The sequence below is a fragment of the Macrosteles quadrilineatus genome, unplaced genomic scaffold (genome assembly GCF_028750875.1).
Source record: "Macrosteles quadrilineatus isolate MER2022 unplaced genomic scaffold, UCM_ALF_1.0 Scaffold_2__2_contigs__length_208266976, whole genome shotgun sequence".
NCBI lineage: Eukaryota > Metazoa > Arthropoda > Insecta > Hemiptera > Cicadellidae > Macrosteles > Macrosteles quadrilineatus.
Genome location: NW_026542595.1, coordinates 132,621,724 through 132,645,834, shown reverse-complemented (window position 1 = coordinate 132,645,834; position 24,111 = coordinate 132,621,724). Strand labels below are relative to the sequence as shown.

Here is a 24,111-nt window from a genome sequence, read left to right as displayed (position 1 = left end):
ACCGAGCACTCTGTTACCCCCATTTACGTTACACAATCAAACTCTCACTATTTAAAAAATGTAATACTGTTCAACAATTATTCTACACATGAAATACAAACGTTTTAAATAATAATACTGATGATGATAGAATCTGACTTTACATAGAATACAAAAATAATAATATCACAGACAAACATTGCTCTTTAAATTAATATGCCATTTCAATTCAATTTAATAAATAATTTTCATTTGACTAGGTTCACTATTATAACTTAAATTCTTTGTATGACATGACCAAATTTAATAAAACATTTTATCCTGAATCGTGACCATGTGCTCTAAGTAGACCAAATGAAACATGAAAATCTCAGACCAAACAAAACATGATTCATAACTTGTAAAACGAGTGGTACATGTGAAAAAATGTGGCAGATTGGCAAGACTATTTTAATACTAATACACAAATAACACAAACATTTACTTACGTACACATGTCGACACATACACATTCATTCCGACGAAGATTCACGCGTACCGAACATTTAAAAACTGACTCGTGGTAATTTGTGACTTTTTGTCTGACCGAGCGGAACATCACGACACGGTTTTTTCTGGTGTAGGACTTATTAATTCTTGTTTTTTCGAGCTGGCGTTTAATGATTCAATTGAAAATACCTTCACGACGACCCGCTATTCGCTAGAAACTGACATTTGCTATCGATATGATGCATGTACGAATTTTCATCACGAACGCGAACAATCAATCCGGCATCTCAACTGTCTCGACTTAATACTAATAAAACACACCCCCAAATGCAATTCGGCGAAATTTTGACAATTGCGATCGTTTGATGCACGTACAATTTCCGCCCGAACGCTAATTTCCGAGCTACGAATTAAGATATTAATAAATTCGTCCTACACCAGCGACAAAACGCGACTTCACATGTTGACTACGCGAGTACTGAGCCACGAGTGACGACGAGACGTTTGCACGCGACACGGTTCGAGTGTAGTGTTCCTCCGCGTTACGTCATGTTGGACTGACTTGTCCATTGCCTGGCGCGGATTTTAAATCTTTGAATTTTAAAATCGGCACAATACAATTTGATTTACTGTACTCAAACGACTGAGTTAAATGAGATTTAAGCTATTAAGAAATTAATGCTCGTTAAAGATAGATTTTATGCTGTCAACGGCTTTTGTTACACTCTGACCAAGGGTGCCCCCCCCCCCCAAGGCTTATGATGCAAATTTCCCCCCAAAACTGGCTAAGACATAATCCCCCAAACCACAAAATCAGTCGTAGAGTTCTGGGTCCACCATCCTACCGTCCACCCCCGACTACCATACAATCTGTGAGTTGTTTTTTTGGTGATTTTTCAGCTTTTGACTCAATTTGTGTATTAATCATTTTATGTTTAGGTTGTTCTCATCTGATAACAGGACCTAATACCAAATGCTAAAATTGTCATAAAAACTTACTGTTTCCAATCATAATTGGAAACATCCATAATAATCATTCAAGTAACAAGAACAATATAATTTTATAACTTGTGGTCCACTTATGTTTTCAGAGCTTGGACTATGACATATGTGAGAACAAATTGTTGATGAACGAGGCTGTGGTTCGAGGCTATGCGTTTGTCACTCATAAAAGCCTCGCTCGATGGCTCATCTTCCTCATGATTGGTGTGTGCACTGCGTTCGTCGGGATCTTCATCAATATCTCCATTGAGCAGCTGTCAGACATCAAGTACTCTACGATTAAAAGCTGTATCCTTTCTGTGCAACGGTAGAATATGGTAGCAACAAGCTATCTCTCTGAGGAGTCACAGAGAAGTAAGGTACAGAGGAAACACACTTATTGGACAACTGTGCGCTTTCAGCATTTTTATGTGCTGGGAATACAGGGTGTTGAAAAAGTCTTGACACACCTCTCTTAATCATTTTTGGGCCTGTTAAGACTTTTTTAACACCCTGTATGCTTTTGACAAGCAAGTAAAGCCCAAGCGGCGAGCACTGTGTGGAAATTTCTATCACACAGGGCGCAGGGTCTTCCTCCATCTTGAGCGGTTGTGTTGGATTTAGCTCTGGACACTATGGAGTGTATCCTCTGTTCCTTACTTCTTTGTGGAGGAGTGTCATAGCTGAAACTATGAATATTGGAAATAATATGGAATAAATTTATGAAAAACCCAAGAGACGATGGTTAGGGATACTGGGCTGACCTACCTTAAAAAAATCCAGGCCTTGATAGAACTTTACAAAAAATACTTACTCTAAATCTCCAATATTAAAAAAAGTATGTTTATCTAATGATGGTTTCTTAATTCTTTACTTATTTTCTTTCTACTTCTTACTTCTTTCTACTTTCTACCCATGGTCAGGATTTTTTTGGTTGGACATATAGTCTTTGTATTTTTGTTATGTGCCGATAACAAGGTCAAGGTCATATTGCCCCAGGCATCTAGCTTTGCATACTATAAATAATTTTATTAAATTTTATTTAATACTTCTCTCATAGGAAAACTGCAGAAGATAATTCTTATTTATCGTTAATTACACTAATAACAATTCAAACTGATCGACAAAAGCAATATAATTGATCAAGCTCTAATGTACTAGAACATTATCATCCTTTCTGACGAGTTTGTAATCTCTTATCTCACATCCTGTGATGATTATAAATTCTTAGTCACCCATGAAAATGTGTCACCCAATGGACTTCAACAGGAAGGTTAAAATAAATGTTGTACGATAGTAACTGTGTTTGCATTAATCATCTACATTGAGCCAGCAGAGCTAAACAACAGTGAAAAAACTGTCCATTAAAATAATTACTTAAAAAATAAAACCGTCTAAAACATAGACTCTGTAGGGTAGAAATTTGAAAACGGACAATTTTTAGTGCACAAGTGTCTTATTTATTTTCAACTGAAGTATTGCATCACACACGGTAAAGATACGTATCAATTAGAGAAAATAATCTAATTGGTATGTATCTGTTTCCCTGCTCTACAGAACATTAAACAAATTACGATCTCAGATTATTAAAAAGTTGCTACTGTATTTGTTATTCATATGTCAATATTAGTCAGTGAATGAGAATGAGATTTTTATTTGCCAGTTAATATTCCATACAAATACTTTGGCACGTAAAATTAGTCATACATAACATGAATTGAGGGTGCGCTCTACCTCAGCTCGGAAATCTCAGCTCGGGCTTCAGTTGCTATGTTGCACCATTGGACAGCGCCACGAGAAGCGCTTGCAGAGGTTACCAAGATTCCTGTTTTCGAATTAACCAATAATGATAGCTACGCACTCCAAACGGCTTATAGTAGTTCAAAGACCAATCTATAGTTCTGCGTTTTTCAAATAATTTTTTTTAATAAGTTAGGGCTAGTTAAAATGACCTTTTTTGTCTTACAAATCAAGTTTATAAGGTGTGTATTTAAAATAACTGAAATAATGAAACACAAAACTATAGCAAATTTCTTCCTCTTTAATATGAGACCTTGAATTTGATTCTACCTTCATTGTAGCAGGTGAAAACAGATATCTTGCAAACACTTGCATTCGGCGGCGCGTCAGGGGTAAAGCTTAAAATCCAGTGGAGTCAGTGTCCTTGACATATAATCTTCTATTGAGTATAACGGCTGATTACAAAGATAGTTATTTATTTTAATCTCAAAATCCTTGTCACTAAGTAATCTTATGGCTATTGGTAACTTGTTATTCTTACTACTTAAAATTAATGGTCTTTTATCAGTCTTAGCAAGTCTAACATAAGGGAGACTTATTAGTCAGTGGTGATGTCTGATCGTAAAATGTCTTATTTCTACAAATATCTCATTTTTAATTAACAGCTACAGTTGAGTATTCCGTATAAAGAATGCACAAATTAAAAGTTAGTTCCTTAACACGAGACCAGTTTTAGATTCCTGCTCCGCCAAAGAATGCATGTACAAGCCATACTTTGTGTGGGTCGGGATCAATGCAGCATCTGTACTTGTTGGATCTCTTCTGGTCACTTTTTGTGAGGTTAGCAGCTCAGTTTGATATGTTCCTCACTATTGGTTTAAGTCCTTTCTTTTCTTAGTATAAAAGAGGTTAGTTTCATCTTGAATTTGTCTGTCCACATGGGTGTGCATTGAACATATTAACTAACCAAGAAGTGAGATGTACAGTTCAAGAATGAACCTCCCTAAACAGTTATTTTAATGTGGTGGCACCCATGTAATGGCCAGGAACCCATCCATGACATCGCTGCTTTAGATTTATGGTCAGTGGCACTACTGAGTGAGCCGCCACGCCAACTCGCCTAAAGTTGTATCTGTCGCTTTTCAGCAGTGTAGTCAAAACCAAAACACACGGTTAACAAATTGATACTGCATGATATCATTGAAGTATTCTTGTATTATAGATTTACAATTGGATTTGGCTTTAAAATATAAAAACTGCTAATTTATTATTTGATAAATGGCTACGTCAACGATTTGTAATCAAATTTTAAATAAAAGTCATATTAAAAATATTCTACTCACTTTTTTTAACAGATTTTAAATTCTTATAATACAATTTAGAGAAGGATGTAATTAAAAAATTACCCAATTTTCAAACATTTTTTTTAGCTGTTTATTTTTCTGCTTGTATTGTAAATGTGTGTGTTGCAGCCTATTGCACTGGGAAGCGGAATACCGCAAGTGAAATGTTACCTGAACGGAATAAAAATGCCACGGATCGTCAGAATAAAAACTCTATTTGTCAAAACGATTGGAGTAATTTCCACAGTGGTCGGAGGTCTGTGTGCAGGAAAGGTATGTAAAAACAATTAAACTAGGGTGGTCTACCGCTCCGTTACACTTTAGACGCATAAATGAGCGAAGCATTATTTAAAGACTGTCAATGGCTAAAGCAGCTAACAACCTACAATATGTTCCCTTTCAACAGATTCACCGTTTGTTTGCCCGATATTATTTAAGTTCTAAAAGAATGACAAATTTATCTGATAGTTCATTTAAGAATAATAATTGATAAAAGGTTATTAGACATATGTATTTGACATTTCGTTTAAACTGTCAAGAGCTTCATTCTTCTTTGCCCAAGATCCGTGTCTGTTAATTGACATCAATCGGTCTAGTGAAAATGGTGGATACAGAAGCAGGCCTTCAAATGTCTTAACTCTTGATAGGCCTACGTAGGACAAACCTAAGCCATATTCTGAAGATCCAATGTCCACAACAATCGATATGGCCAAAGACGCCTTGACGTTGGACAATGATGACTTTTAAGTTTTCGGGCAGTAATTTTAATTATAGGTTTTAATTGTAGGTAAGACAGATGCTATTTCATTAATATCTTGCTCAACATTAATGATGTTACCTTTGTAGTGAAACTGTCCATCCTGACCATTTGCTTGTACTTTGTAAATGCGCATAGCGGGATGTACTCGTGCAATCAACATTTTGTTCTACAATCGTCAAGTCAGTTAATTCGTTCGGGACACTTGCACTTGACACATCCATATTATTTAACGCCATGAATTTAATTGCATTTGAACGACAACGCGAACAAATCGGTGATTGGTTTGAAGCTGTTAGTTGTTGGCGATGACAGTTAGTGCAAGTGTCAAATTTTAGCGCATCTAATTCATGTTGGAATTGATTAGCTAACTGCCTATCATTATCAGCTTCTTCCGCCACTGCTTCATCTGGTTCTTCTTGTTCACGACGCCACTCTCTTACAATATTTGCATTATTGGTGCGACGACCAATATTACGACGTGGCCTTTGAGGCATGCTCAAAACAAATATAGCAAAACTGTTACTTCCATTGATAAACTGTTACATTCCAACATTACCCTAGGATGAAAGTAAACATTGAAATGTAAACAAAAGTTACAAACAATTAACATATGTTTATCTTATTTAAATGAAACGAGATAAACCCATATGTCATAAACCCAATATAATTTTTCTTTCAACTTACATTAAAATAACAAGCGAAATTGCGTGACCCGTAAAATAAAATCCAGAAGGAAATTTGCAAATATGTTTCACCAAAACATTTTGCTCAGTATTCTTTAGCTGTTGGCAAAATTTCATATCAATTGGTCAAGCCATTACATTCTAATGCTCTTACAAAGAAGTTACAGAAGTTAAAGAAGTGAGGGAAAGTGAGCTTCGCTCAATTTCGGGATAGCGATATGTCTTTTTTTGGTTTACGTTTACACTTATCGGCTCTAACTGAGTATTCGTTAGGAGCATCTAACCATGACTCTCCATGAGTAATCAGGTGCTATCTATTACAATATCCACCAACCCCTGAAGCCAGCATTATTGACCAGTGTTGAATGCACCTAAGGTCTTCCCTACATGTTCAAGGAACAACAGGAGAAGTTTCAAATGTTCTAATCATGATAGACTACATAATAGTTTATCTAAATTTTAGCATTTAACACATTGACTGCTGATGGTAATACTGCTGTTGGCTGTGGCCTGAAGTGGGAACAGGCTGTGTGAATGAGTGCGCAAAAATGTTCGGTTTCATTCAATAGAAGAGCCACAATATAAAATGCCTTACAGTGTTTGTAGACCTAGTTCTATAAGAAAATAACAAAAAGCAGTAATAAACAAAATTGCAAATAGGCTTTAAGTATTACCAAATTCAGATTAAATACCTATTTACAAGCCATTCACTAGTATAATTTTTAACCTCAAAATGCGAGCAGATCCTGTCCTTCTTTACTCCCTTCACAGAATTTAGGTGGTTTTAGGTGAAGAAATCTATTTCCTCCACATGATCCTACAAAAACAATCACTCAACATCTGAGGTTTGCCAAATTGTCTATCAGCTGCAATATATACATTAATAAAAAAGTAGCGGGGGAACTTCCCCTCAAACTGCCAAAATTTTGTGAACGTACCATAACATGGATGGCTAGGCCAAACTAATCGATAGAATTGTTATTGATCCGCCTGTCCCCAGTGGCGGGCCAGTATGGCTTGCTTGGCCAAGGCCTCCCAATTATCAATTAAATTGAGATGGGGACGCCACCTATGTGCATATTTTTTACCCAAATAGGAGTGTAGAATGGTGTTAGATGACCTGTGTAGCGTTGTTACCGACTAAGATCAGCTGTTTCATTATCCAGGATCATTTATTTAAAGCCCAATGATCAGGGACAGCTGGATCCAGTTTCGAACCATCCCACCAGAGACATTGGCGCAAAAAATGTGTTAATGAACATAATTCGTCTATTAAATAGGTTTTGGCACTTGGGAATTGATTTTAAAGGATTTAAAAGTCCTCACTTAAAGATTTAAGTCAGGATGTTGATCCGTCTCTCCCAGCAATGTATACAATACGCTATTAACAATTATTTTGCAAAGGTATAAAGTCCAAGTTTACCTAAGAGAATTTGAGTCCAGAGGCTAATAGAGATATACAATAAAAGATCATAAAACATAACATTGATATCTCCTGAAGAAAGGTGTGTTTTCTATTCATTAAAACCTCTTCAATCCTGTTCTGTTGAAGAAAAATGTTTATAGCCCTGGTTTAACAGGAAGGACCGATGATTCACTCTGGGGCTGTGGTGGCAGCAGGTATCTCTCAAGGCAAGAGCACTACCTTTAGCTTCCTCGACCTCTCCATCTTGACCTATTTCCGAGAGGACCATGAGAAGAGAGACTTTGTGTCAGGCGGGGCAGCTGCGGGAGTGGCCTCCGCCTTTGGGGCTCCAGTCGGAGGGGTTTTGTTCTCATTGGAGGAAGGTGCAAGTTTCTGGAACCAGAGTCTTACTTGGAGAATATTTTTCGCTTCCATTATTTCCACTTTCACTCTCAACATCGTTTTGAGTGCTTATCATGGGCATCCTGGTAAAACATAGTTTTAATTAGTGTCTATCACTTTTCCTATGACTTGCTTGCTAGATTTGATTTCAAAGATAAATTTTGTGCTAAATAAACAAAATACACATAGAATAATACATTTTAACTTTACCAATGTTTTTGTTATTTTTATTTTCTAATGAGACATTTTTTAGTTATGTTGGCATCGTCAGACACATCACAAAAACTGAAGGTTTGATTCTAACAAACAGAGAAATCACATGTTTTCAGTTAAAGAAGTCTTAAAATCCCCACAGTTTATAGACAATACATCTATGACTGCATACTAATTTCTAAAAATGAGGCAGTAAGTTCTAAATCTTCCATATGCTACAAGTACAATACAAGACATAAAAATGAAATAATCCCAAATCATCATAGATTAAAATTTTACGAGAAAAAACCAACATATTCAGGAAAGAAATTCTTTATGTATTTACCAAAAAATATAAAGTCTGAAAAGAATATTGAAAATTTTAAGAAGAAACTCAAAGAATTCATAATAAGCAAACCAATTTATTCTTTAGATGAGTTTTTCCACCTTTGTTCACAAAAGAACTAAAAGTATATTTCATGACAAATTATGTTAATAGTTAAGGTTCGGAGACTGATGTATTTTTAATGTAATTGTTTGACACTATTTATGTGTACCTATGTGCATGAAATAAATAAAGAATTTTTGATTTGATTTGAAGAGAATAACAGTAATGACAATGCTCTTATGAAAAAGACCACCTCTTTGAAATAAGTTTAAATTTAATCTCTTTAAATTCCTCAACAAATATTTTTAGTTTTGTTCTGACACTACATTAATATGGTGGATTGGAATTATTTTCTTCTCAATTTAAATTTCTATGTATGGAAAGATAATAAGAGTTTATTGCAAGGAGCTTAGAAAATCTCAATATAAACCTAAAGTAATGTTATTTAGAATATCTAGTTTGTGATCCTGACAAGAAGTGTTATTTCAGTTGATCACAAGCTGGCCTCCATGTTTAAGTGTTTCTTTTGCCCAAAGTTACATCAATTACAGAGATTTCATTGTGAATATACGAGTTTGTAACTTTCACACTATCATTATGTGTTTTCAGGGGACTTAACTTTTGCTGGTCTTCTCAACTTTGGGGAATTTACAAAGCTATCCTATGAAATATTTGAGCTGCCATTCTTTCTAATGATGGGAGCTTTTGGAGGACTTACAGGTGCCCTGTTTAACCACATAAACTACAAAATCACAGTGTTTAGAATGAGGTATAATTTTATTTATTTTTTATTGCATGTGGATTTTTTTTATACAATTTTAATAATATTTAATCCATTGTAACCATGTATTTTCCTTGAGATTGTTTTATTCAGTATTCAAGTACTGAAGTCCCATACGTTTTTAAATTTACTAATCTTTGTTTTGTTGCTTAGTTCTCCATATTTAAATCCCAAAGTACAAATGAACTTTTAATAAAACTACAAGTCACGCCCACATAAACAATATAGGCCCTACTTAAAATGTTCATCATGACGAGAAACCTTGCGCAAACTATCCATTATTTCATAAATTGTCCTTCAAGGTCGTAATTCCTTTCTAAAGGGAACTTTCCATATACCTAATGTTAAAAGTTAAAAGTACCTCAGCTGTACTTATTTGCAAGCTATTCTTTTATAATTTACTAGCTGTAACCCGCGGGCTTTGCCCCGTTTAACTTCTTAATTTTCAAGATGATCTCGTTCGCATGGCTCAATCACGTCCTGGTTGAAGTTCGTTCGCTACGCTCACTCACCTTTACGTTGGAGCTCGTTCGCTATGCTCACTCACCTTTAGGTTGGAGCTCGTTCGCTGCGCTCACTTGCCTTCAGGTTAGCTCGTTCGCTACGCTCACTTGCCTTCAGGTTAGCTCGTTCGCTACGCTAACTCGCCTCCAGGTTGAAGTTCGTTCGCTACGCTCACTCACCTTTTGGTTGCAAATTAGCTGTTGTCATAAATGTAAAAGAAATAATAGTGCTACACTCTGTTGGTAATCCTTGTAACTTTAATGCTATTGAACATCATAGAACAGAACCAACTTGTTTAATTGAAACAGCTGTTAATATTCATTAATTCCATTTCTCATAAGGTTAACATGGGAAACTCCAGAGCCACTGGGGCGGAGCCGATTGGACGGATCGCGAAATTGATGGTGTATAAACCTATTCCATGACATTCTACACGTATGTACCAAGTTTCGTGGCAATCGGTTCAGCGGTGTCTGAGTTTATCACTGCCAAACAAATATATATACAAACATCCTCTTTTATACTTATAGAAGACTAGCTATACCCGCGGGCTTTGCCCCGCTTAACTTCATAAGTATTCGCATGGCTCAATCACGTCCTGGTTGAAGTTCGTTCGCTAAGCTCACTCACCTTCAGGATGGAAATCGTTCGCTGCGCTCACTTGTTTTCAGGTTAGCTCGTTTGCTACGCTTACTCGCCTCCAGGTTGATGTTCGTTCGCTACGCTCACTCACCTTTTGGTTGCAAATTAGCTGTTGTCATACATTTAAAAAGTCATCCCTTTTATTGTTTATAATACAGTACTTTTTTAAAGGTTTTTATGTTTTAATATTTAACATTGGAGAATTTAAACGTTGTTAAGTGCACAGGTGTGCTTCGATTGGGGTTTAATACATTTGGACTTATTCAAAAGTAAAATAGTTTTCTGTGCTGCAATCTGTAGAAACACTGTGGCACTATTTCAAATCATGACTAATGCTAATACAGAATGTTGTAGTTATTCAAACGTACAAAACAGTTGGTGAAAGTAAACATCTGCTTTTAAATTATATTTATTTGTAAACATTCTAGATCAAAAAGTCTGACATTGGCCCACTTAAAACCCTCTGGGGCAGAGCCCTTTTGACGGATCTGCACCAAACTTCACTCGAACCATCCTTGAAAGATGCTTAATAATGCCTGAAAGTTTCATTACAATCTGTCGAGCGGTTTCGGAGTCCATAACGTATATACACATATATATACATACATTGTTCCTCTTTTATAGATAGTACCTGGGGACCGAGCTTTGCTCGGGGAAATCATTATTCCACTCTGAAAGCAGTCTTAGTACTGTATTGGAGACACATAGATCCATTCCCAAACTCCACACGGCTCGCCTTTACTACGTCCTACACCATTTCCTACGTCATGGACCTGTTTCCCTCCATTTCCATAGCACTTTAGGATTGTAGATACCTTAATCTAATCGTTATTAACAGTTCCCACACTCCGGACAGCTCGTCTTTACTACGTCCTACACCATTTCCTACGTCATTGACCTGTTTCCCTCCCTACCCATAGCATTTCAGAATTGCAGATACCTTAATCTAATCGTCATAAACAGTTCCCACACTACGGACAGCTCGCCTTGACTACTTCCTTCGCCACTTCCTACGTCGCGGACCTGTTTTCCTCCCTTCCCATAGCATTTTAGGATTATAGATACCTTAATCTAATCGTCATAAACAGTTCCCACACTCCGGACAGCTTGCCTTTGACTACATCCTTCACCACTTCCTACGTCGCGGACCTGTTTTCCTCCCTTCCCATAGCATTTTAGGATTGTAGAAACCTTAATCTAATCGTCATAAACAGTTACCACACTCCGGACTACTCGCCTTGACTACTTCCTTCACCACTCCCTACATCGCGGACCTGTTTTCCTCCCTTTCCATAGCATTTTTGGATTGCAAATACTTTAATCTAATCGTCATAAACCGTTCCCACACTCCGGACTACTCGCCTTGACTACTTCCTTCACCACTCCCTACATCGCGGACCTGTTTTCCTGCCTTTCCATAGCATTTTTGGATTGCAAATACTTTAATCTAATCGTCATAAACAGTTCCCACGCTCCAGACAGCTCACCTTGACTACTTCCTTCACCACTTCCTTCGTCACGGACCTGTTTCCCTCCCTTCCCATAGCATTTTAGGATTGCCCATACCCTTATCTAATCTTCATATACAGTTCCCACGCTCCGGACTACTCGCCTTGACTACTTCCTTCACCACTTCCTACGTCGCGGACCTGTTTTCCTCCCTTCCCATAGCATTTTAGGATTGTAGAAACCTTAATCTAATCGTCATAAACAGTTCCCACACTCCGGACAGCTCGCCTTGACTACTTCCTTCACCACTTCCTACGTCACGGACCTGTTTCCCTCCCTTCCCATAGCATTTTAGGATTGCCCATACCTTTATCTAATCGTCATAAACAGTTCCCACACTCCGGACTACTCGCCTTGACTACTTCCTTCACCACTTCCTACGTCGCGGACCTGTTTCCCTCCCTTCCCATAGCATTTTAGGATTGCAGATAACCTGATCTTATCGTAATAAACAGTCCCCACACTCCGGACTGCTCGCCTTTACTACTTCCTTCATCACTTCCTATGTCACGGACCTGTTTCCCTCCCTTCCCATAGCATTTTAGGATTGCCCATACCCTTATCCAATCATCATAAACAGTTCCCACACTCCGGACAGCTCGCCTTGACTACTTCCTTAACACCTTCCTTCGTCACGGACCTGTTTCCCTCCCTTCCCATAGCTATTTAGGATTGCCCATACCCTTATCTAATCGTCATGAACAGTTCCCACGCTCCGGACTACTCGCCTTGACTACTTCCTTCACCACTTCCTACGTCACGGACCTGTTTCCCTCCCTTCCCATAGCATTTTAGGATTGCCCATACCCTTATCTAATCGTCATAAACAGTTCCCACACTCCGGACCGCTCGCCTTGACTACTTCCTTCACCACTTCCTACGTCACGGACCTGTTTCCCTCCCTTCCCATCGCATTTTATAATTGCCCATACCCTTATCTAATCGTCATAAACAGATCCCAGACTTCTCACTGCTACCCTTGACTACAATATATCGAGTAATCTTCAGTATAATCTTTGCTAAATGATGTTTTTCCTTTTGTACTGTTATTTGTAATTTGCTAGTATACTGTGGGTAGTTGGCTTATTATGAACACATGCTACAACTTCAAGTCTTTTGTTTACTTTTTCCTTGTTATTTAATTCAGCCAACAAGGTTACCTAGCAACCCATAAGACTAATGTTAAAAAAATGTGATTTTCAGTTTCATTTTTCTACGTAATTAGATTTTTGTTGGCAGTTCTAACTGCAGTAAACTCGTTTTTAGGCCAGAATTAAACTATTTACAACATTGAAGAAAATCGTCGGAACCGTTTTCGAGATCTTTGTGCAAGCAAGCATACATACATACATACAAGCAAACATTGCTCGTATTAGAGTAAAGGATAGATTACCTTATTAAAATCAGGTGTGATTATTTATTTGTATTAGTGGTATTACTGTATTATGTTTGGTTTATTTCAGCTTAACCTAACCAATCAATAGTTTTATTAATACTTATGAATTCAAACGGGGTGAAGCCCCGTGGGTAATAGCTAGTTGAAGTACTGAAAGGTTTAATAGCTGATAAAAGGTATTTTAAATATTGGGTTTATTTGTAGAGTTTGTTAAATCTTATTTCCAATTGTATTTTTGTAACTACAGTAGATACTTACTAATCCAGCATCTTCGGGACTTTGGCGGTGCCGGATTATTGAAAATGCTGGATTATCATAAACTACATCTCCCTCTACTCCCATACTCCCATTGAACTGTTTGGAACACCCTGTATTATGATGTCCCCGCAGGGGGCTCACGCTTGCGTGGGTACGTGGCCTGGCGACCACGCGGACCCCAGCTCTCCAGTGGGGAGGCAATTGCCCGGTGTCAGAACTGGCACTTCAGGTAAACCATAGTTATGGCCGACTGGAAAGGCCAGCCCCCTTGAAAATTAATAAGGGGAGAGTCCCCAGTGACATTCCCTCCATTCAGGGTGGAGGGGTGTTTAGCTCTCAGTGATGCCGTTAATTCCGCCTCTCCTCACCTACCTGTAACTGTGGTTCTTGGGCTTGTCCTGCCTGTTGTGTTCGACTGACATTATGTGAGACATATCTTCGACTCTGGAAGTAGCCTCGTCCTGGGAGGTGAAAATCTAGACCCCAAAGGGGAGGCAACTGCTCGGTGTTGGTATCGGCATTTCAAGTAGGCCACAGTCATGGACGACTGGGCTGGTCCCAGTGACATTCCTCCATCCAGGATGGCGGGGTGTTTAGCTCTCGGAGAGATGGAAGTGCGCCATCAATCTCCCACCTACCTGTGTCTGTGGTTCTATGGGTTTCGGCCCGCTTGTTGTGTACGACCAGCATTCAGTGTGGCAAATCCTCGACTTTGGAAGTAGCCTTTCCTGGAGGTGAAATCGGGCGAGTACCCGTAGCTCACGGGGACACTCTAGGGGACGTAACTTTCCGCAGTGTGAGGGTAACGGTTGTAGGCACTTCTCCAGCCAATCCCTGTCTCTGAGCACGGAAGGTATGGTTATCTGGAGTGTGGGGGGTTCTCCCTGGAACCTCAATTGAGTTAAGGGTGTCGCCACCTTTGGTGGATAGGTTCATCCGGGTGGGTCCCACTTCTATACCTGCCTCCTTTTGGGAAACCTTGATGACTTGGCAGTGATGTTGGGTCTGATGGGCAAACGAAGTAGATCGGGTGCTGGGTCCGAGCCCGCCAGGGGTATACGGGGATCTATCGCTCTGGCTATCTCTGGTTTCCCAGCAACTGGGTAAGGCCTCGATCGGGTAGTGGTGTAAATGGGAGGTTGGGGTTCGCTGACGGTCCCCTTCCTTCTGATGGCGGGTTCTGCCTGTCAGGGATTAGATAGGTCCCGAGTGTTGCTTACACTATTGCACGTCCAGGGCACTCCTTTTAGTCCAAAGGGCTTTGGCCTTGTTGGAACTTAATTGGGGTGGGCGTGGGAATAAAGTAGCCGGTATCCCTGGTTAGGATTGAGGGGCAACCCTCTCTCCGATGGGTTATTTGCCGTCTGGCAGCCGGTGAGTGTGATGACCTTAAGTCATCCTCCGATGGTGTCGCGAAGGTTGGGGCGTTAGTTCCAATCGGCATCAGAGGTCCCGGGTTGAGTAATAGGTACCGGGTGTGTTGGGGAGTTTCGGCTCTTCTGACAAAGAACATAATGTAATGTATGTATGTATGTATGTAATGTATTATGATATTGGTGTGCAGGTATATCAGGCCTCGGTGGCTGAAGGTGATGGAGGCTCTGTCTGTCGCGGCTCTCAGTGCCACTGTAGCATTGCTGATGATGTTTTGGATCAGCGACTGTAAATCTCTGGGGACTGATCCAACAACCACACCAGTGCAGGTAGGGTGGAACTCGGGGAAGCAGAGGGGAAGTTGTAAGATAGGGGAAGGGACAGAGAAGAGGGAGGGGCAGAGTCGGGGAGGAGGCAGAGAGATTAAGGAATAAAGAGGGGAAGGGAAAGAGCGGAGAGAGAATATAATAGAGTAGAGAGGGTGGAGAGCAAGAGAGGAAAGGAGCTGAGAGGGGAAGGGAGCAGAGAGGGAATAGAGTGGAGAGGGAAAAGTGACAGATAGGAAGGGAGCAGAGAAGGGAAGGGGGCAGAGATGGTGTTAGGGAAATGAGAAGAATTTTTATATAGTTCCTTTAAAGGAGTTTGTTTAATCTATGATAGTGACTTTGTTGCTTTTCCTTCTGCAGTAGTGTCTAACACCTGACTTGTGTACACAGCTCTACTGTGGGGACGGAGAGTACAACACCATAGCCTCCCTGTGGCTCCAGGTGCCTGAAGCTACTGTCAGATCCCTCTTCCATGATCCCAACGGTGAGTTGATAGTCTTCTGCCATTCTAGAGAAAAACTAAACTTAAGTAAGTAAATTCTTAGTATAGAAACAGAAATCACTTCAATTTGATCACTCTGAAATTTTAAAGAACAATCAAAATACGCCTTAACATTTGTATGGTGTGTACATTAGACACTGAAGTAGACACTAAACTTGGACACATGTGTGGCAAATTCTTTTACTATGTAACCTGTAAATCTAGTTTATAGTGATATCTAAGGAACTCAATTCAACAGCCTTTACGCCATCAACATTCAATAATAAGATGAAAATCTACTTGCATATTTGCCAGACAATTCAAATATAGATAAGTTCAGGTAGAGTTTCTCCTACCTACACAAAATAATCTATGTAAAACGTCTGGTAAATACATGAGTAGATTTCCATTTTAGTATTGAATTGTCTATGTCTAGTTCAACCACATAATGCAGGGTTTTTTAGAGGAAGAAATCTATCCCCTCCATAACTTGATCCTACCATTAAAACATAGCTTAACAGCTGAGATTTGTCAAAACGTCAATCAGCTACAACATACATTAAGCAGAAAAACGTCGTGGGAGGACTTCCTCTCAAATTGCCTAAATATTTTGAACGGAGTATAGCTCAATCCATAGTTAAAGCTATCAACTTCCTCAAACATAAACTTACCACCACCAAAAAATTAACATAAAATAAATACGTTCAGATGCACTTTAGTTGGATACAAATATTTTGTGTTGAATGTTAGATTTTCCCGCAGGTGCCCACAATATGAGTTCCCTGGCCTACTTTGCCGTCGTCTACTATATCCTGTCTATCTGGACCTACGGTCTGAGTGTGTCTGGAGGGTTGTTCATCCCTTGCCTGGTCACGGGGGCTGCTTGGGGACGATTGGTTGGACTTAGTCTGGAAACGTTCTTCCCTGACTGCGTAAGTTAGAAAACCAGTGTTACATTTCCCAAAGATAATTTTACATTGGAACAATTTCCGTACTTATATGTTTTAAGGATGCAAATATGTACTGCACACTATTTAATTAGCCGATTGTTCCCAAAATGTGCAGTGGAAATTTGAATCAATGCGTGATGTTAAGACTTCACATCTTATGAATTAAGCTACTATTTTTAATCAACTTCGTTATGATGTACAAACTCGCCCAGTACTTTGTGTGAAACCTCATAGAAACAAACTTGGGAGACAAATACCAAACAATCAATTAAGAAATTTATTACACAATAATTACCAATACATAGCTTACAAAAGTGCAAAAACCATAAATGGTTTGTCTGCACTAAAAATATTGTTTCTTATATACAAGATGAAACCATTGACTTTTGGATACTGAAGTAGACATCCCATCTATATAGACCAGCTGTCACCAATTTGTGCTTTAGGTATGTTGTAATAAAGAAGTAAATAACGTAGTTGTGTCGTGTGAGCCAGTCACAGAATGTGGTAGAGGCTAAAATTCTATTTTCTACCTTATTTTTTGTTGCTGACCAAGTTAATGGGTCATAACAGTTGCTATAGTTCACAATAAGTCATTTCATTATTTTGACCTGGTAAAAAAGTTTGTGTATTCAACATAAATTAGTAATTTATACCAGCACAATCTGTCGGTAGCTCGTATCAATTATAACAGTTTTCATTAAAAAATAAAAACTGGTGACAACTCTAACATGGGGATAGAATTTATAGTTGTATCAATAGTCAAAGATTAAGGTCCTACAAAAAATGAATTAGACCTCCAAAATAATACAAGTTGTGCAGGACCAGTGATTAACTGCAGTGATCTCTCTTCATGCGTTTGGTAGTGAATCTCAGCAGTAAGTTTGTACTGGAGTTGGGTTCCTAATGTTATTCTCTTTGCATTATTCCAGTTTTATTTCATTAAACTCCACATTTCGGATTTAAACTTATGGGTTTTGAATTCAAATGTAATCTCAAAGTTATTCATTCTGTTGGTTGTGTGTTACAGTCATGGTGTATGGACCCAGGCAAGTACGCGCTGGTCGGTGCTGCGGCGCAACTCGGTGGAGTCGTCAGAATGACCATCAGTCTTACCGTCATCATGATAGAAGCCACAGGAAACATCAGCTTCGGCCTGCCTCTGATGATCACACTCATCATGGCTAAGTGGGTCGGCGACTACTTCAATGAGGTGTGCACTGGAATTTATTCATGACTGTATTCTAAGAATTGATTGAGGTAAAGTTCTGATGGTTCATGGTTGAATTTCAAAAAGTCACCATTGATCTATAGGAGTCCATAATTGAGTTCTAAGAATTCATGGTTAAATTCTAAGAGTAAAAAATATACAAGCTCATTATATTTCAGGATCTTTAGAGTTCACTTACCTTGATTTAGGTTCATAAAAGGTTTACCCTCTATCAATTCAATTCTGAGATTATACAATTGATAAACTGTCAGAAATCAATAGTCATAGAATTTTCAGAATATACTCACAGTATAATTTGTAGAATGTATCATCAATAAAATTAGTTTATTATTATTTTATATTTATTCCCGATGGCATATTTCCAACATACATGAAATTACAAAAAGTGCGATGATATAGTGAAGTGAACGTATTATAACATTAACCAGAGATAACAATAAATAACAAAGCTAGACATATCAAGATTTAACAAAAAACCTGGTAAATATTAAATAACAATAATTTAACTAACAATTCAGTGAGTTCAAAATCAATGGAAATCTGAGAACTTACTTTAGATATTGTCATGGATTTATTCTTATTACTCTTTGCCTTTTTAAAGTTTTGTTTGTTTAATTTGCTAAAAGTGTATTGAGAGTATCGTATAATCTTCAAATGTAGCTTAAAGATTCGCTTAACACAAGATCTTCATAGTCGATGTTTCTCTTTTTCTTGAAAACTCACCCTGAACACTACTTAAAAAATGGTTTGATCAATATTTAGGCTTTCTTTAATGTTTTATGATCACAATGTGAAAAATTGACAATATTTTAATTTTGACAGAAAACTATTGTAAAAATCCCTTTATTTAGTAAAAGTGAGACATACAAGCTATCTCTAACTTAGGTGCTAGGTAAAATAAAGTGACACCCTTGATTCGTAGAAAAGTTCTCCTACATAATTGTAGTTAGTTAGTTAGTTAACTGTTTAACCAAGCAAACTTAAGGTAAAATTTTTTGTAAATTATAGATATTTTCCACTTTTCCAGTCACATCAATATCATAGGAGGCCTATCAATAATTAAGGTAGAAATTGAACTTTGAAAACTGCAAACTCTTTGAGTGGTTCATTCAACTATGGTCTTTTGAATACAACTTTAACCCTAGTTGGTCCTTATAGACAGTCTCCTTTCCTTTAGTACCCAAAAAAGAACGCATAAGGACCCCCCTTCAAAGGCCTAGGGTGCTAGACCACAGCCCAGAACATTAAGGCCTGGCCTGGTAGGCAATGTCACAGCTAAATCCATTGGTAATTGACAGAATTTGGACCAGGAAACTCAGTGATTGTAGTCGCATTCTCCACCACTAGGTCAAGCTGCTGATAATTCCTAAAACCAATCATAATACTTTAAAATATCAATGCGTGTAACAATCCCGCAGGGTATCTACGACATTCACATCCAGTTGTCCGGTGTGCCACTTCTGGCGTGGGAACCTCCTCCGCTGAACTACCAGGTGCAGGCGAGCGCCATCATGAGCCACCCACCGTGTGTACTACGGACAGTGGAGAGTGTGCGGCACATCGTGAGCGTGCTACAGCGCGACACGTTCAACGGCTTCCCAGTCATCGACCCGCACTCCAAGAGCTCCAACACTATGGTGAGTTGAGATAACGTGTTGCAAAGTATGTGAAAGGGTGTATTTCGGGGATGGAAGGCTGGGCTTTACTTTAATTTTGTAGAAAGAATCAGTGAAAATCTAGTAGGGTATTTAGTTTTGAGATTAGTTAAGAACTGTTACGTAAACCAAGATGTTAGGAGGAGAAGTAGGAGGAAGGTGATGATAACATAAAGTGAGGAAGGATATCAAACCAAGAAGGTGTTTGAAGTAGGGGTGGAAAAGATAGTAATTTTAGTAATACAAAGAAAGGGTAACTAACTAGCCTAACCAACTTCGAGTCAGGGAAAAAGTGAATTTCAGCATCATGGGTGTAGGCTAATTAGTCTGCTAGTTTAGACAAACAACAATGGAAACTTAACCAATGGCTAGTGTGTAGAACCATCACAGTATTTGGTACTTCTATCAAAGTCAAAGGTAGTATTGAAAGTCTGATCTTACTTATTGGTACAAGCCAACCCAGCAGGGCGAATGAAAACCTCTACGCTGTATTATTTTTGCAGGACGGAATCAGATCTTCAGGCCGTCTAAGAGGATTGATTCTGCGATCACAACTGATCGTGCTTCTGCAAAACAAACTGTTCAACATCGCATCCAGTGATTGGGAGAATGGCAGAATCAGTATGAAAATATTCCGCAAGGCCTACCCAAGATATGGCACAATAGATGTGAGTATCTGTTGCTTACGCACAGTCTTTGTTGATGTTTGTGTAAAATATGTATGACAAGATGGTCTGGTAGTTATCATGTAGTTTTGTAGAGACAGTTCTTGAATTCAGAGAAATTTACCTGGCTTGAGAGACTGTTCTATGTTTTCTATTCTTAGATAAATGGACCTTATGGCAAAAAAATAGCAGTCTTGGCGTTAACACATATTTATAAGCTATTAGTCACATGTAGGATTTGATTAACCCTGTAGGCCTACTTCATATCAGGAGTTTAGATCTTTAACTAGACCAGCTGTGCTCCGAGGATAGTGGTGGTGTACTATTAAACAACCCACTTTGCAGTCATGGCAGCGAGTTCTCAGTCTAAGTGATTAATTTGACCTCTTCTAGTTCTTGTACTGCATTTTCTTTACAATTCCTATAACTTTTTTTCCGTTTAGGTCTGAATTCCATGTACGTTAGCCAACCTTTCTGTGAACATTGGAAAACTAACTCTGCACATCTAAAATACAATTATGAATATCTCGATAAGAGGGTAGCTGGCTAGACTCTACTTCATTATGACTTTAGTGAAATTACAAACAAACTACAGTAAACCATATTATGTTATTCTTTTGCAGGAAATAACGCTCACAGAAGAAGAACTAAGCTACACATTGGATCTGAGGCCATTTATGAACCCTTCTCCGTATACAATTCCTGTGGTAAGTACATTAAACAATTAATGAGCTTTTGCGACTTTAAAAGAGCTGTGGCTATAAAAAGGATAATCTGTAATTACTTTTGTGTAAGCATGCCTCACTAATGTGATTCATAAATAGCTTTTTCAAAGTTTTGACTTAATTATTATCACAGAAGTCTGATCTACAACTTATCTTGATTTAGAAAATTTTCTAACTGATCCTCCATTTCTAATTCAGACTGCCTCGCTGCCCCGTGTGTTCCGGTTGTTTAGAGCTTTGGGTTTACGTCATCTGATCGTTGTCAATGATTTCAACGAGGTAGGAATTTTAGATATCCTACATAATAATAATCCTACATAGTAATAAGTTTAGGTTTACCTAATTCTCAATGACAAACTATAATAATTGCAAACAACTGTAAGTTTCAAAACTGCTCCATTATATTTCATTTCCTTATAAAACGGGATTAGCCAAAATTTCCTGACAGTAAAACTGGTTTCTGCAGAATAATTTTGATATTGGCTGCTACCAATTCTTAAATCGCAATCACAAATACACAATAAAGAAAATTATAAGGTTCTTTGTATGTCAATGTAACCAAAATATTTTGACAAAATGAATGTATAATATGGAAAATAACTTATTCTTATAAAATGAGCCCCAACTAGGTAGGTACCGAGAACCAAGAGTCCACATTGGTCAGGAACTAGTATTGGTACCGAGTCCAGTACCGACACATGACTATTTGCTAGATATCAAACACCATTAGCTGGTAGGTTTTGTCCTCTGTTGGTACTTTCTAGGTCGTCATGCAGACCTTATACATTTTCAAAGCTGACGATAGCTCTGATTGTTAAGGTTAACTTAAAAAGTGTAACAAAACTATTTAAACCAATTTCCTACTTATTTATTTTTAGTTAACTGTATTGTTTATAATAAACATTATATATTGACTTATTTGATGATGATGATGCATTTCAGGTGGTAGGAATGGTTACCAGGAAAGATTTAGCGAGGTATCGTGTTTGGAGACACTTTGGCAGAACCGGAGTTGAGGAATTAAAAATCTCTTGAGACAAAAATCTCATTCATTAAGGTTACGCTCAATCGAGTTAGTTTTTACTTGAGTATTGTAAAGTTTGATTATAGCTGTGTGTATGTGTGTGCGCATACGCTTTACTATAAGCCTTGTTTGTCTTGCCGGTTGATATTTTATCAAATAAACTTTTGTACTTTTAGGTTAAGAAATTTAGTTTCAGATTTTTCTGAATTAAGTAAAAATTGGATATGGCACATCTTTTAACTTGTTGATGTTTCATATGGCTGTAAGAATAAATTTTATTGTAAGTTTTTAAACTCCCATTACGAGATAATAAACCACTGGCCTTTCTTATACACCTAATGCTCAGGTCAGAATATTAGAATGTTACGCTTGGTCTGTACAAAGGGTTTTGACTTAAGTACTGAAGCCAGTAAGTTGGCAAATTTACCTAACTATAACTAGAATTTTATTTTAAAAGTTTGCAATTTGACACAGTTGAGAATAAGCACTTCTTAAACAATTTATGGAATGAATATCTCTACCAAACAATGTTGTAAATGACAAACTTAGAGGTTGAGATTTTTAATTAACAATAAACAAATAAAATTTTCAACTGCATGGAGTTTCTCGTTTTAAAAAATTTCTTGGGTTGGCGATTGAATGTGCAGAAAACTGGCTGTGTTGGCATCGGCCCGGCCAAAAACTTTTAGATTAATGGGGCATTTTCCATTGTTGGTGAGTGAAACACAATTTTAACAACTTTTCACAATCTGGAATCTGACTCTGTCTTCAGATGGAAAGGAGCATAGAACATAAAGACTGTAGTTATTAATATAGAGTCCATAACCTGAAGTGTCATATAACTTGTGTGTATAATAATGAAAGATGTCCGAAATGATCCTGTTCACAACAGATTCTTAATAGTTTTTCAAATTGTCTAGTGTATTTCAATGTATTTATCTGTGTTGTTTTACATTCCAATCATCACTCGTATATTTTATAAAACTATTGTGCTGTTACTCATATTATCTTCATTGTGGATGTAGCCTCCGGATTGCCAAATAATATTAAAAAGGTTTAAATACCTGCTATTAAGCAATCCATTTAATTGCAGTTGCAACTAGTTTCGACTCCTATGTGGAGTCATCATCAGGCGGTACAAGGACTTCTTCTTTCTTCATATGAAGAGCGTCATATTTAACAAGTAAAAATAAATAAACATTTACACACGACACAAAACACGTTACGGACACGAAACATTTACTGATCAGTTACGACAACAGACGACGCTAACCCGACGGAGTTTAAGTCCAGACTAGTATTAGTAGTTTAAGTTTCGACAGTACTAGGTATATTTAATTATTTAGGTGCCTTAATTGTTATGGTGTTTGTTTAAAAAAAAAAAATAAGTATTGAATATATTGATTAATTGTTTATCAAGGAAAATATTTTTCTAAAGAATCATACACCCCTAGTCTGGACTTAAACTCCGTCGGGTTAGCGTCGTCTGTTGTCGTAACTGATCAGTAAATGTTTCGTGTCCGTAACGTGTTTTGTGTCGTGTGTAAATGTTTATTTATTTTTACTTGTTAAATATGACGCTCTTCATATGAAGAAAGAAGAAGTCCTTGTACCGCCTGATGATGACTCCACATAGGAGTCGAAACTAGTTGCAACTGCAATTAAATGGATTGCTTAATAGCAGGTATTTAAACCTTTTTAATACTCATATTATGTTTCGACAGTACTAGGTATATTTAATTATTTAGGTGCCTTAATTGTTATGGTGTTTGTTTAAAAAAAAAAAAATAAGTATTGAATATATATTGATTAATTGTTTATCAAGGAAAATATTTTTCTAAAGAATCATACACCCCTAGTTTTATCACCACAAAGCTGTGATAATTATCATAACATGAATCACATATTCTATTACTCAAACAGTAATGTTAAAATATTAGTATATTTTATATTGTAAAGTGTATTTTTGCATGTAAAATATGTTAATAATAAAATTATTTTATTTATTTGATGAAAAGGTGGTTTACTTTTAGACTACCCTTGAAACCTTGAATGCAACCACTAGAAACCGTGGACTAAGAAGTAGTTCTTAATTGACAGTTTCTATAGTGGTTGCATTCACCAGCTATCAATTCTGTCCTGTACGTGTACAGTAAGCGCAAGCAGTCTGGGCCACGGTTCCATCTCCACTAGCCCTCTTGTGTACATGCAAGGCCCCATAGCTTGGT

The 24,111-nt window shown here is 37.7% G+C and overlaps 1 protein-coding gene across 1 annotated transcript in view; it reads left to right on the top strand.

The window, feature by feature from the left end:
• Nucleotides 1–23,072, top strand: part of LOC128985980 (H(+)/Cl(-) exchange transporter 7-like) — a 34,744-nt gene extending 11,672 nt beyond the window's left edge. The window contains exons 4-17 of the mRNA XM_054406009.1: nt 1,560–1,758; nt 3,920–4,029; nt 4,662–4,805; nt 7,556–7,868; nt 8,972–9,131; nt 15,017–15,155; nt 15,543–15,636; nt 16,396–16,565; nt 17,614–17,796; nt 19,233–19,451; nt 19,973–20,137; nt 20,758–20,841; nt 21,058–21,138; nt 21,802–23,072. Of these exons, the coding sequence (XP_054261984.1) occupies nt 1,560–1,758; nt 3,920–4,029; nt 4,662–4,805; nt 7,556–7,868; nt 8,972–9,131; nt 15,017–15,155; nt 15,543–15,636; nt 16,396–16,565; nt 17,614–17,796; nt 19,233–19,451; nt 19,973–20,137; nt 20,758–20,841; nt 21,058–21,138; nt 21,802–21,894 (2,154 nt within the window). The 3' untranslated portion in view covers nt 21,895–23,072. The remainder of the gene's footprint in view (nt 1–1,559; nt 1,759–3,919; nt 4,030–4,661; nt 4,806–7,555; nt 7,869–8,971; nt 9,132–15,016; nt 15,156–15,542; nt 15,637–16,395; nt 16,566–17,613; nt 17,797–19,232; nt 19,452–19,972; nt 20,138–20,757; nt 20,842–21,057; nt 21,139–21,801) is intronic.
• The last annotated feature ends 1,039 nt before the right edge of the window (nt 23,073–24,111 follow it).